This window comes from Cheilinus undulatus, linkage group 21, assembly GCF_018320785.1.
Source record: "Cheilinus undulatus linkage group 21, ASM1832078v1, whole genome shotgun sequence".
Lineage (NCBI taxonomy): Eukaryota > Metazoa > Chordata > Actinopteri > Labriformes > Labridae > Cheilinus > Cheilinus undulatus.
Window position 1 is genome coordinate 16,126,281 of NC_054885.1, and position 13,186 is coordinate 16,139,466.

The 13,186-nt window shown below is 38.6% G+C and overlaps 1 protein-coding gene across 1 annotated transcript; it reads left to right on the top strand.

Moving 5' to 3' along the window:
* Positions 1-297: 297 nt before the first annotated feature.
* On the top strand, positions 298-11,787 carry tbc1d17 (TBC1 domain family, member 17). The gene is made up of 17 exons (XM_041778517.1): positions 298-373; positions 1,510-1,605; positions 1,693-1,770; positions 1,856-1,967; positions 3,487-3,670; positions 4,450-4,561; positions 4,661-4,834; positions 4,924-5,049; positions 5,136-5,239; positions 5,727-5,821; positions 5,913-6,029; positions 6,879-6,979; positions 7,324-7,423; positions 8,882-8,979; positions 9,940-10,056; positions 10,164-10,250; positions 11,070-11,787. Exons 1-17 carry the CDS (start codon positions 347-349, stop codon positions 11,229-11,231), a joined length of 1,890 nt encoding a protein of 629 aa, XP_041634451.1. The 5' UTR covers positions 298-346; the 3' UTR covers positions 11,232-11,787.
* The last annotated feature ends 1,399 nt before the right edge of the window (positions 11,788-13,186 follow it).

Below are 13,186 nucleotides of genomic sequence, written 5' to 3' on the forward strand. Positions count from 1 at the left end.
CATTCATCGTCAACTGCTACTCCCCCTTTCGCATATGGCGCCCGAGTGACGCATCAAGCACACTCTGCCGAAAACGTATCACAATATCCGGTCAACAATTTCAAAATAAAATTGGCTAGCTCAAATGGGGAAAACACATAAAACCACCAGAAATGTGTTATTTCTTATGATGGCGCTCTTGTAATTGTTGGTTTTCTTTAAGTTTTTAATCATAATAAAGGAACTTTTCAATTTTGGTCTAAAAAACGTTTCATGTCGTCTCTTGGAGGCGGGGCTTTTCGTTGTCAGGAAATGTGACGTAACATTTATTTTGGAAAAAAAGAGTCGAGCCAGAGGTGAGAGAAGAATGGAGCAAAACGCTGAAGACTACAAGGTATTTTCTATTTTTAAACAATATCCAGATGTCAGTTTTAGTTCTTTGTGACTCTCGACAACTTTTCACCATCTTAACTATGACATTGCGGTCGTTGGAAGTCGAATTTGCTGTGGGAATGTTAGCTGTTGTTACCACTTTAAGCTAGCGCTTAGTAACGTACTGTATGATAAAGCAGTATCATAACACTGGCTGCTACGTATGTTTTGCCATCCCAGGACGTCTGAAATCGTCGTTCAGTGTCCAGAGATGTAGCAGAAAGACATAAAGATTTTTTTTTTTTTTACAAAGTCAGACAGTTTGGTGCGTGACTGTAAGATTAATCAAAGTTTTCCTGTTTGGTTAGATCGCCTTCACCCACTTATCTGAGCGAGCAGCCACAACCGTCATGTGATTTCATGCTGTCATTAAGTAGGACATTGTAAAGCCATTTCGCAGAGCTATTTCAGCCAGCTGGGTCACTTAGAGGCCAGCAATTTATGTAATATCTCTAGTTAGAGTGCCCTTTGTTGACCCCTGAATCATTATTATTAATGCTGGTGTTGTACACTTAATAACATCATTGTACCGTTAGAGTCAGCGTGGTTGGGACCATAAAAACGGGCATTCTAAACTGAAAGAGTGAGGATTGATTAAACCCTGTTTCACAAATTACAGTAACTTTTCCTGTTTCTTTTTAAGGCTGTCAAAATGTTGAATGCTCCCATCTCTCACGAGTTTAAATAATTCACAATTTGTTGTTTCAGTGATGTATATATATGATGAAATGCACCAAAGCCTGCAATTGCCTGCAATTTTGAATGAGTCCATCAAAAATTGCAAGCCTACTTTTGCTTTTTCTGCGACTTAGACTCACTCTGATGATTGGAACAAGAACATACACAAAATTTGTTGCCTAAGACTTTTATTTTTGATGCTGTTGCATCAAAACAGTTATTTATGTCATTTTATTTTCACTAGTATCACACCAAACTTTAAGATTGTAGTCTAAAGATGACCTGGATATTTATAGGTGCATGCTGTCCTTTTGTGAACATGCTGGGAGGAATTATCCTGATCATTTTCACCTATTTTTGATGTTTTATTGAATGAAGAAGCAGTCAGCACATCTTTTATATGGCCTCCTCTCTTTTCAGCTGATCTTTGAGAAGGAGGGGGTGTATCTCCACACAAATGCAAAAAGGAGCAATCTGGACAACACGATCCCAGGATTCATCCGAATTGTTGAGCGAGTAAGTAAATCTACATAACTCAGAAGGAGCTGATTTACAAAGCAGGAAATATAGAAAAAAAAATAAAAAGCTTAATTTTTGCTACAGGCTGGAGTTCCAGCGCTAGAGTGGAGCCCACTGGAGGATGAGGGGCGCAGTGCTCCCGCTGTGCTTTATACCAAAAAGGTCTGAAGTCATCTGTTTGCTTAAAAGAACTATGAGAGTGTTCATTTTCTCCTATAGATAATCTTTAAATGGTGTTATTGATTAGGATGGAGAAGGAGGGGAGGAGGATACAAACTTTGACCCCGGATATGAACCTGACTGGGCTGTTATCAGCACAGTGAAGAAAGACAGAGAGCAAGTCCCAGTCAGAGACTCAGGTGCACATTACTTTTCTTCTTCTTCTTCTGCTTCCTTCTTTCACAGTTATAATTCAACACTATTTCCTAAAAAGTGGGGAGGCTGTTTAAAAATGTAATAAGAAACAGTATTTGATGATTTTGAAAGCATTTAAACACCATTTTTAATTGAAAATAGCTTAAAAATAGTGTGTCAGTGGTAAAGCTGAAGAAATGAATTGCATTTGGAAAAATTATAAACTTAATGTCAGCAACACTCCTTTCTTAAATTGGGGCAGGGTCTTGTTTACCGTTGTGTAACATCACATACAACACTATGTAAACATTTGTGAACTGACCGTTCCAGTTTCTGATCACCATGTCCCAACGTTTTAGGAAATGAGGTACTAAAATAAACAGATTTAAAGCTGAAATTGAAGATTTTCAATTATATTTTTCCTTTTGTCTTGATGTTGACAAAAAGCACACACCTATTTCTTTGAGATTGCTTTTTATTATCCAACCAACAGTCCCAAACTCATATGCAGTTTCAGAAATTTTAAAGAAAAGGTATTAATTCAGGTGATTTAAAGAACACAAACAAGATTTTCTGACCTACTATGGCTTTAAAAACTCCACAAACCCCTTTTAAATTGCCACATTTTTAAGGGATTAAACAAGTGAGGCCAGATATATAATGTCAGGACCTTATCCACCGTTCTTGTGACCTTTAATGCATGCAGTTCAATTGAAGAACCAACTTGAATACCCATGGCACCTTCCAGCATGACAACGACCCAAAGTTTACATCTTATCTGCAAAACAATGGCTTCACCAGAAGAAGATAAAAGTGTTGGAGTAGCCCAGCAAAAACCCAGACCTGAATCCTGTTGAATCTGACCTGAAGAGGGCTGTGCACAGGAAAAGCCATCATAAATGTACTGATTCTGAGCATTTGGAAAGAAGAGTGGACAAATTTTGCAAAGAGGTGACTAAGGCTGGGCAGTTAAGAGAAATTTAGATTAAATCTCAATATGATCTTAGGCGATTTTCAAGTTGCAGAAGGTGCAATATTTTTTTAATCTGAAATCCCTGACAAAATACGATTTCTTTTGCAGAACTATTATTATTGTATCTTTTTCCAATTCCCTTCAACACAAAAATTATCATCAAATTTGCTCTATGATTAAAAAATATTACAATCAGATATTTTTTTCTAAATCATTCAGCCCCAGTTTAATTATCTAATATTGTGTTGGTTATAATAAGTAATGATTCATTGCTTGTGTTTGTTGAAAAATATATAAGATCAGAAACTTAAGAAATAATCGAATATAAAATCACAATCGCAATATTTAAAAAAAAATAACATTGCAATTAGATAATTCTCCCGAATCATTCAGGAGAATCATTGCTGTATTTCTCACACCACAAAAATGTGGCGTTTTAACAGGAGAACTGATCAGTCCATTGTAAAAACAGTTTTGTTTTCTTTCAAACTGTTAAACAATCAAGTGCTGCATCTCTGGTCGGAACTAAAAGTGTCTCATTTCCCTTGCAGGTCAGTGGTCGTTCTCTCTGCCACTCTCAGAGCTGTACTCACTCAGAAGAGCTCGCTTCTCATTGGGTCGAAACTTCCTGGTGCTGACCAGTCGAGGGGGGCACCCGCTGCCTCCACTGCACTTCCACAGAGGAGGAACCAGGGAGCTGCTTAGGGCGATGCAGCGCTACATCATCCTGGACCAGTAAGAGTTATAGACCTGATTTTAGCTGCTTTTTAGTCAAGGGTTTCTCAGTTATGGATACGAAAGATTTTACTCAGGATTCCTGCAGATCCTTGAAAATGTCTTAAATTGTACTTTTAAGGCTATAAAAAGACGTATTTTTACTATTTATAGGTCTTGAATTTAAGATAGCACTTTGACTACAATGCGTCTTTATCAAATTATTGCCCACTTAAAAATTTGTAAAGCCCACTTTTGTTTTTAAAGGCCTCACATGACTAAAAGTGTAACTCTCTTTTGAAATAGTTTATTAACTGTACAGAATCAGGCAAGCAAACCTGTGTTGCTGTAACACTGTAAAGCATACTGTTAGAAAAGAGGCACTTAATGTGCCAAAAAACATCAGATTTGATTGTGGCCAAAACATTTCCTTGCTCTCAATCCAAACATTTTGCACAAGGCATGCATAAGATAAAGCCAAAATCTTGCAACAGCATGTGACAGTGAATTTAGGTGATGTTCAGTTGCAGTGATAACATATAGTTGTTCTAAGTCCTAGGACACACTTTCACTTCCATGAAAGCACACAGTTTGGGAATAACTGCCCTGTAACATTTGAAAAACAGTACATTAAAGCAGCATTTTTGACTGTTTGCTGTGCTCATAGTGGTTTTAAATTTTTCTCAGTTCAGGTCTTGAAAAGTCTTAAATTTCCATTTTTAGAGCTGAGTAGGAGCCCTCTTACTGTAGCAGACAGTTCACATCAAAGATGTCACAGCTTTTGTTGTCATCACCATCAGGTCTCCGGTTGACGGGCGGCTCTTCCTTGCCTATCCTCATGACTCAGGCGCTCTCTCTCAGTCCTTCGACAAACTGCAGCTGTTCGACGATGGAGGATCGGATCTTGTTTCGGTAATCATGATCATATGAATATGTACAAGAGCACATTTTGATCATACAATCCTTGTTCTAAAATTCACCAGTACATTCCTTTTTCAATATCCTGAGCAGAGATTTATCCAGGACCCGTACGCCACCACCTTTGGCGGATTCTCCAAAGTCACCAACTTCTTCAAGGCTGCCCTCCGACCTCCAGATTCCCCTGTCCACCATTCTCGTCCCACTCAGGATCCCAGTTTGCCCCCTCAGTCTGATGATGAGCCTGGCTTTGAACTCATCACATGTGTATGAAGTCCTTATCACATTTAACCTCATCACATTTAGGGACACGAGAATCATGAAACATTTTAATTTGTTTCTGTATTGCCATTAAGGGGGTCGAGCTCGGTCCCAGACCACGTGTAACCAGGGGACAACCTCTGGAGAACTGGGAGGAGTTTCTGGACCCGGAGGGGCGAGTGAAGAACCCAGAACGGATTAAAGAAATCGTCTTCAGAGGGGTGAGACAGTAATGGTACTATACCAAAGATTCCATCCTATCTAACCCTGTGATACTCGTGTCTCATTCTGCTCTTGTCCTTCGCAGGGCATCACGCCGCCACTGAGGAAGGAGGTGTGGAAGTTCCTGCTTGGCTTTTATTCGTGGAACAGCACCAGCAAACAAAGGGAAGACATTCTGCGGCTCAAAACGTTGGTGTTTTTTTTTTCTTAATTAAATGATTTAAGTCATTTTCAAATATGTACTCCTGAAACTTTCTAGAAAATTTCAGGAATGCTGCCCCTGAAGTCTTCCTCCAGGAAACATTTAGTAACCTTAAGATTTACAGGCTCTAGGATTAGAAGTAGTTAAGGATACTCAAAGAAATGACGCCACAGTAAGCAACGCAGCCACTCATGTAAATTAGCAGATTTTATTGCAGTTTTAAAATTGAATTGTGTAATTTTTAAGCTGCTTTCAAATTAGTTTTGTTACCTTTGGACTGAGTCAGGCAGAGCTGCTCCTTGCTTTTTAAAGTCTTGGTGCTAAGCTACATAATTCATGCCTGAAGTTCCTTATTTGTCTTAAAAATAGGACTGTGTTATCAGATTTAATCAAATTCAGAGCAAAAACACTATTGTATATGGTTACAAGAAGTCAACCTCTTTCATCCCTTTGAATATGTGTTTGCGTCTGCAGGGATGAGTACTTCAGGATGAAGGTGCAGTGGAAGTCAGTGAGCGAGGAGCAGGAAATGAGGAACTCTCTCCTCAGAGGATACAGAAGCCTGATTGGTCAGTGCTACAGTCTGTGGGATTAACAGCTGAGAATTGTGTGTGAGCGATGTGACAGATGTTAAAGAGCGTCTCTGTTGTGTTGTGACAGAGAGAGACGTCAGCAGGACGGACAGACATAACACCTTCTTCTCCGGGAATGATAACCCAGGACTGACTCTGCTTCATGACGTGCTCATGACGTACTGCATGTACAACTTTGATCTGGGTAAGACAAAAGCATCCAACATGATGGGAAGCAGAAAGGCTGGGATTAATAATCTTGACAGTTAGGTTAAGTAAAGAAGAGTGTAACGTGCTGATGGAGTTCAAGTAGTAAGCAGAGTTTTATTTAAAAAAAAAAAAAAAGACTGCTATGGAACCAGAACACAAGATTGTCAGTTTTTTAACCCTTAGGGGATCCTAGGGACATTTTGTGCCATTCTCCTTTTCTTTATTTTCAACCATTTTGGCCGTGTTGAACGAATTTAGCTCAAATTTGCCAGAGAGCATTCACTTTTAACATTTTTTAAAACTACTGTCTCAGCTCCGTAAATTAGCCTAAATGGGAAAGCAATGCAAAAACCAACACATTTGTTCTAAGGACAAAAATGTCACACTGAAACAATTGAAAATACCATTTTTAAATGATCCTACATTTATCTTAACATAAACAAATGCTTTCCTTTAAGATTTCATTTCAAACTATTATTGTATTTTCAGTGACACTTATTGTAATCTATTCAGCTCCATCCTTACATTATCTTTTAGTGGATATTTCAAATAAAACCCTAGTTTGATTTTTAACTTGATTTTCTGGTTTTAAAAAATTGAATACAGCCACTTTTGGTCTTTAGAAACTAGCTAACAATTCCAACTTCTACAGTAAGAAGTTTGAAATTCGAGCTTATAGAAGGACATAAAATAACAGTGGCCTCGCTGAACTTTCCAAATTAAATGTTTTCACGTTTCCTCGGCTGTTACGTGAAACTTAACTTACTTTTGACAATATTTTAACTTCAGGGTTATTTAGATTTTCTGAGTTTTTGGTAGAAGTATTGACCCCGTTTCTGTCCAGGTTATGTCCAGGGGATGAGCGACCTCCTGTCTCCGATCCTCTTTGTCACTCAAAATGAGGTGGAGTCCTTCTGGTGTCTGACGGGCTTCATGGAGCTGGTGGTTAGTATAAATCTCTCTCTCTCTTCCTCTTGAAAAATAAGCCAGACACCTTCTAAATGTCAGACAGAAACAGTTTGGTTTTTGTTCTTGTTGAGTTGTGAGAGTGGATTCAGAGGAAGTACAGCTTCTGTCACTGTGGGCAGAATGATGAGCTCGATCTGATTGCTGCCCAGCAGCAAAAGGAAGTTTGACTCAAAGCTTCAGAAGTTTCAATCCTTTTTCCTTTGTTAAGGTTTTAATCTGAAAAGGTTAAATGAACTAAAAAGTTCTCTGACTATATTTGTACCCATGAAGCTGTAGACTTAAGATAACCAAGTGAAATTGATTGCTCTTTTCCTCTGCAGCATCAGAACTTTGAAGAGTCTCAGGAGGCCATGAAGCAGCAGCTCCTGCAGCTCAGTATCCTGCTGAGGGCTCTGGACCCAGAGTTATGTGACTTCCTGGGTGAGTCAGCTCACGCTCGTCCTGTCTGACTGGATCGTCTTTAAAGTAAACCTAAAGAGGCTACAGCGGGCACTTTTCAACACAGATCTAAGGATAATGCATGTGAAAGTAGAGCAGGGGCAAGAATGTAGAAAACGAGAGGCTACTTTAGATGATGCAACCCTCTGCTTTAACATAAGAATCAGAGACATTGTTATGTATAGAAGCAATTACCAGAAGAACAAAAATGTGCTGAAACAGCTGAAATGCTTTCCAGAGAAGAGTTGTTCATAAATTTAATCTGGATAAAAATAATCCTGGTTTCCCAATCTACATTTCTCTAACAAGAATGAGGTAATCCAACTCCCTTTTATCCTGTTTTTAAAGACTAATTTGAATTGATCGACTTAAACCAGAAACAGACTTTAAAAGGTTTCTTTAATCAGATTACCAGTTTTTGGTGAAGTGTGGAGGTGTAAAGACTGTGAAAGCTGTTCCACCACAGCATACAGCGAAGGGTTTCTGAGCCAGTTTAGGGCATTGCCGAACACAGACGGCACATACCATGAGCCTCAGTCCTCAGGATGATGTTCTGGGAGTGATTGTTAAGAAGAATCAATTACGATTAGGCAAAGCCAGCAGGAAAGTAAGACTCCAGAGCACTTTAAACACTGTAAGTCACAGAGCAAACACCCAGTATGAGGATATTTTAATAGATTTTGTTTTAAAAGTTTTTATTTTTGCTTTAGTCATTTTTATATCATTATGTATTTCAATTTATTTCATTTTAAATGTCTTTTGCTGTATTTTAAAGCTCTAAATTTTAGGAATGCTCTATTTTAAATCCTGTAAAGCACTTTGAATTGCTTTGTGAATGATTGATGCCCTATAAATAAACTTGCCTTACCTTTAAAGAAGACTTCACATTACCTACGCTGTCCACAGGAAAATCCATACAAAGTAGAAAAACCTCACAGTTACTGTAGATGGGATTCTCAGTGTTTGATGCTGATGATATTTGGATAGTTATATAATAGTTTATGTGGACAAAATGTTATAATTTATTAATGCCAACAATACCTACTTCTTCCCTGGAGCAATTTTGAGTTCTAGCACTGATTTTATTTTAAAATTTCTTAATATCAAGCACCTTATTTATGTTTTTCTTTCTTTTTTATCAGTTGAATGGTTTATTAAGGTATTCCTTTTTTGTGGAAGAGAATAGCACAGATCCTACTCAGAAATTTTTGGACAAGACAAACTGGAGATTTTATCTGCATCAAAACCAGGATCTTATTATTTTTCCTTCCCTTAGTTGCCTGATTTCAAGATTTGATTTAAACTGAAAGTGTTAATCCTGTTGGATTACTTTAGAACGGCCAGCTTCTAGATAAATAATTACTCATAGGTGTATAATAGCAACTATTGATCTTTGTTTTTCATGCTCAATGAACAAACTGTATTTTGTGTTTCCACCAGACTCTCAGGACAGCGGCTCCCTCTGCTTCTGTTTCCGCTGGCTGCTCATCTGGTTCAAGAGAGAGTTTTCCTTTGAGGACATCCTCACTTTGTGGGAGGTGAGATAACTGTAATTGAACATACAGGCATGACATCTGCAGGTCAGGCAGGCTAATCATGTTTTTCCCACCCTGTATACCAGGATACAGTTTCCATTTAAAAAGGAACTGTTGAATAAACTTTAAACAAGTACTTCAAGTGGTAACAAACAGTTGACTCATGTGTTCCCAACTCAGATTAACAAGTTGTATCCCTGATTTTCACATATTCCTGTCACATACTATAAACTTGAATATTTATGCCACTCAGGGAGTGCAAACTTACTGAACTAAAAGTGACGACAATAACTGAAAGGTGCAATTTGAACCAGGAAGTCCTCCTCCATCACGTTCAGTATACCATCCTTTGTATATTATGATTGCTCCCTACAAGCAGGACTTGTCTAACTGAGTGAGTAACTTCACTCATGGTGCAAAAGTGTCTAACACCCAAATGTATTCTGGGAAAAATCTGCTGACTAAGGGATGATTGTCAGATAATTTGAAAGCAACTACAAAAAATGCTTGAAGTGTTTAAGTACTGTTCAATTAAAGCTAAGAATATTTTCAGTTAACTCAGAAAAATAAAGCTAAATAATAAAGCTGAGTAAGCTGTTTGGATTCTTAAATAAACACAGCTTATTTTTTTGACAACCTTTAATTTTTCAGTCTTACAGGTGTGTGTGTTCCAGAAAGTGCACTTCTAGAGAGTTCAATGCATCCTCCTTGTAGTTGATCCCCACAGGTGGGACTTGAGTCAATAACTTGCAAAAGTTTCTAAAGCCCAAAGGCATACTGTGAAAATTCTGCAGATTAAGCAAACACCCAGGCAACCAAAGACTTTTTCTCATTCTTTGAAGTTCGCAGGGAAACCTCATAGTGTCCTACTCCTGTTGCCTTATCTTTCCTTCCCATAATGCTGTTTTTCATACATATTTTATGTAACTTTTTATATTGTTTCGAACTTCCTGTCTTCCTTAGGTCCTCTGGACTCGACTCCCCTGTGACAACTTCCACCTGCTGATTGCCTGCTCCATCCTGCAGTCCCAGAGAGGAGAGCTGATTGGCTCTGACCACGACTTTAACACCATTCTGAAGGTGTGCGCTGCATGTGTTTGATTTAGATATAAATATGTTTATATAGTCTGTCTGCAAATTTATGACATAGATTTTTTACATTTTCTGGTTCTGTGAAATCTCCTCAGCACATTAACGAGTTGACGATGAAGTTGGACTTGGAAAGTGTTCTGCTGGGAGCCGAGGGTATTTACCTACAGCTGATTCAGTGCAAGGTAAGAGGCGTTCTGTAGAGGGGATGTAGGGGACATCGCAGTCAGTGCTGCACAGAGCGATCTTTTTACAGATAAGCCAAATAAAAAGAAGCAAATAGATCACTTACGACTGATCTAAACCTTCAGAGTAACCTGAAACTATGACGTTGATTCAGTTTCACATCCATCACTGCTTAAAGAAGGCTGATGTTTGCCTTCAGGCCCTCCTTTGTGCTTGAAACAGGTCCATTTAAATGTAATGCTTTCTAGCCATGAATCAAACTCATGGTCTGCTGCATCTTTAACAGTTAGGATGTCTTTTGGGTTTAAAAATCCCTAATTTAGCAGACATCAGTTCGTTTTTCTCCAGTTTTGTCCCCGTAGATCAGACAGTTGTGTTTCCAGCCTTTCTTCTGTTATCGAGGAAGACCTAACTGTAATGGTTAGTGTTTAAGACATTAAAAACAATATTATTAAAATAATCAGTGCTGTGACTTGTTTTGCCTTTTTTAGATATATAGAGGCATTAACACTTATTCAGTTTGTCATAGCGCTTGAGAGTCCTCACAAGAGCTTCCTAGGGGCCAAAAAGTTAGAAATAAGTGGCCCCAGACTGTAATTACTGACATACTTTGTGAAAATGGAGTTTAAAGTCTGTGTTAGCCAATTAGAGGTGTTTTATTTATTCTAATTTGGTAATTTCATCTTTTTAACCCCCCTTTTACAAAACATACAAAATCAGGAAAAAAGGAGAAAATTGAGAATGAAATTAGGATTCTCAGATGATGTTAGCTCTCCAGATTGGTCATATTGGTTCTTTTTCTCCTCTCTTCATTCCAGGAACTCCCCCTGAAGGTACAGCAGGTCCTGGGTCTCTATGTCCCATCCAGCTCTGAGGAAGACAGTCCCAACTCCCAGGCCAGTGAGACAGCAGGCCTCCTTAGCCAATCAGAAGCAGGCGCTGCGTCTTGTAGCTCAGCACGTGTCCCTACCTATCCTTAAACCTGCAGGTCAGCTGATGGACTGACACGAGTGTCCAGAAAGTATTTATATATAAGAATTTATATATATAAACTGTAAATGAATGGATTAGAAAGTGAAGACTGTTGTTACTCTTTGTCAATGGCAGGGGGCGTTGTTGAAGCGTTTTTTTGTTGAAGTGTTCCCATGAATGTTATGGTTGGCGTTTTTGAAACACTATGACTGCGTGCAGTGCCCTGTCTCTCTCTGTGTTTATGTCTCTGCTGAGGAGTACTGCCGATCTTACTCACCTCCTCCCTCCTCTTCATGCTGCTGTTTTATCCTCTCATACATTATTTAATCATTGCTGCCTGTTGTTTTCTATCTCCCGTCCCCCTCGCCACTGAACCTGCAAAGGGAAGAAGATGAAGGATAATTTCCTTTTAGTACTGTATGATGCCATTCCAGCTCTATGCAAACTCATTGCATGCCTTATAGTTTTCACGAGTGGCGTGGTGAAATTTACATTAAGCCTTGTTATTATCTGTATTATGTTTAACCTTTTCATCCTCTGATTATTACAAATTAAAATGTTGAATCGAAGTGAAGGAGAGTCTTTAACTTCATTTTCTTTAACCATCTTTCTCTGTACGTTTTCTCCACCCTCACTGTAAAAATGAACAGAATACAAAAAACACTTCCCTTCCTGTAATTTAACCAAAACACCGACAACAGAAACAGCTTTTTTTTCAATCTCACAAGTGAAAATTTAAAATAATCTTTAGAACAATGTGTAACTTTTCCACCTGTTAATAGAAGTTTTAGTTGATTTAATAGTCCAATAACTATCAAGAGGGAGAAAGGTGTGTGTCTTGTTTGAGCGTAGATTAATGAAGCTGCAACATCACAAAACTGCCAAGATTGAGGGGATCTGAATACTTCCTGAATGTATTGTACATTTCAAAATGCAGAAAAAGAAGGACCCTCTAGACCAGGGGCAATCAACTTCATTTTCACAAGGGCCAGCTTTTTCGTGACCAATGTGTGGCGGCTGGACATTAAAATAAACTGAAATAAAAGCATTATTTTCACCTATACTGCAGCCAGCCACAAGGGGGCGATTGAGATATTTTACCTCCATATTTCTGGAGCCCTCTTGATGTCTATCACTGAGTTTGATGCTAACATGCTGTGTTGTGATTGACCAAAAACACATGCAGGACACAGATCTTCTGTGAAGATTCTCAGGGGGAAATTAACACTCTGAAAGAGCAGTATGTGGAAAATTGATGCAAAAAACTTCAATCATTGATCAAGATAACAATAAGAAGTATGTGTTTACCATGCCAAATCACAGAAATACTAGTGTGCTTCTTGTCTGATAAGCTGCTAGTTTGAAGGCTTTATTTAAACTTCAAGAAAGAAAGCAAAATAATATCATGACATACTCTGCCCCCTCAAATTGTCTGGATTCAACAGTCCTCTGGGGGCCCGATGGGAAGCATTGGGGAGCCTGATGTGGCCCCTGGGCCTCCAGTTGATAAACACTGCTCTAGACCTCTCTCCAACTCAGCCCTCCTAGAATTTTCTTCGAGACAGCCTTGCCTCTACGTTGTAGCAACTGTAATTTATTCTTGCCTTTGTGTATGAAGAAATGGTCTTCATAAAGAGTTGATAAATCTTGCATTTTCAAATGTTGTGCAATGCAAAATTATCTCTATTATACTGTACAGTGCCTTAGACAGATAACAGGATGTCTTTACATTGTTTATTGGGGATAAATGAGGTTGATAATTACAGTAAAGTCAGATCTGATGAAAGTTAAAGTGTAATTTCACATAAAACCAGCAGTTATTTGAGTGTCACAGCAACAAGTGTTTGTTTATGTGCTGTCTTAACTCGTGAACTGGTTAAACTTTGGCCCTCTCCCCCTTCTCCCCCCTCCTACCAGCAGGTGTCTGTGTGAGGTGAATGGCCGGGGGTAAAATGGGACCTCT

Coding starts and splice junctions, on each gene's coding strand:
- tbc1d17 (XM_041778517.1), top strand. CDS start 347: ATGGAGCAAAACGCTGAAGACTACAAG. Junction 5,822..5,912: donor AGGATACAGAAGCCTGATTG/GTCAGTGCTACA, acceptor GTGTTGTGACAG/AGAGAGACGTCAGCAGGACG. Junction 6,980..7,323: donor CGGGCTTCATGGAGCTGGTG/GTTAGTATAAAT, acceptor TTTCCTCTGCAG/CATCAGAACTTTGAAGAGTC.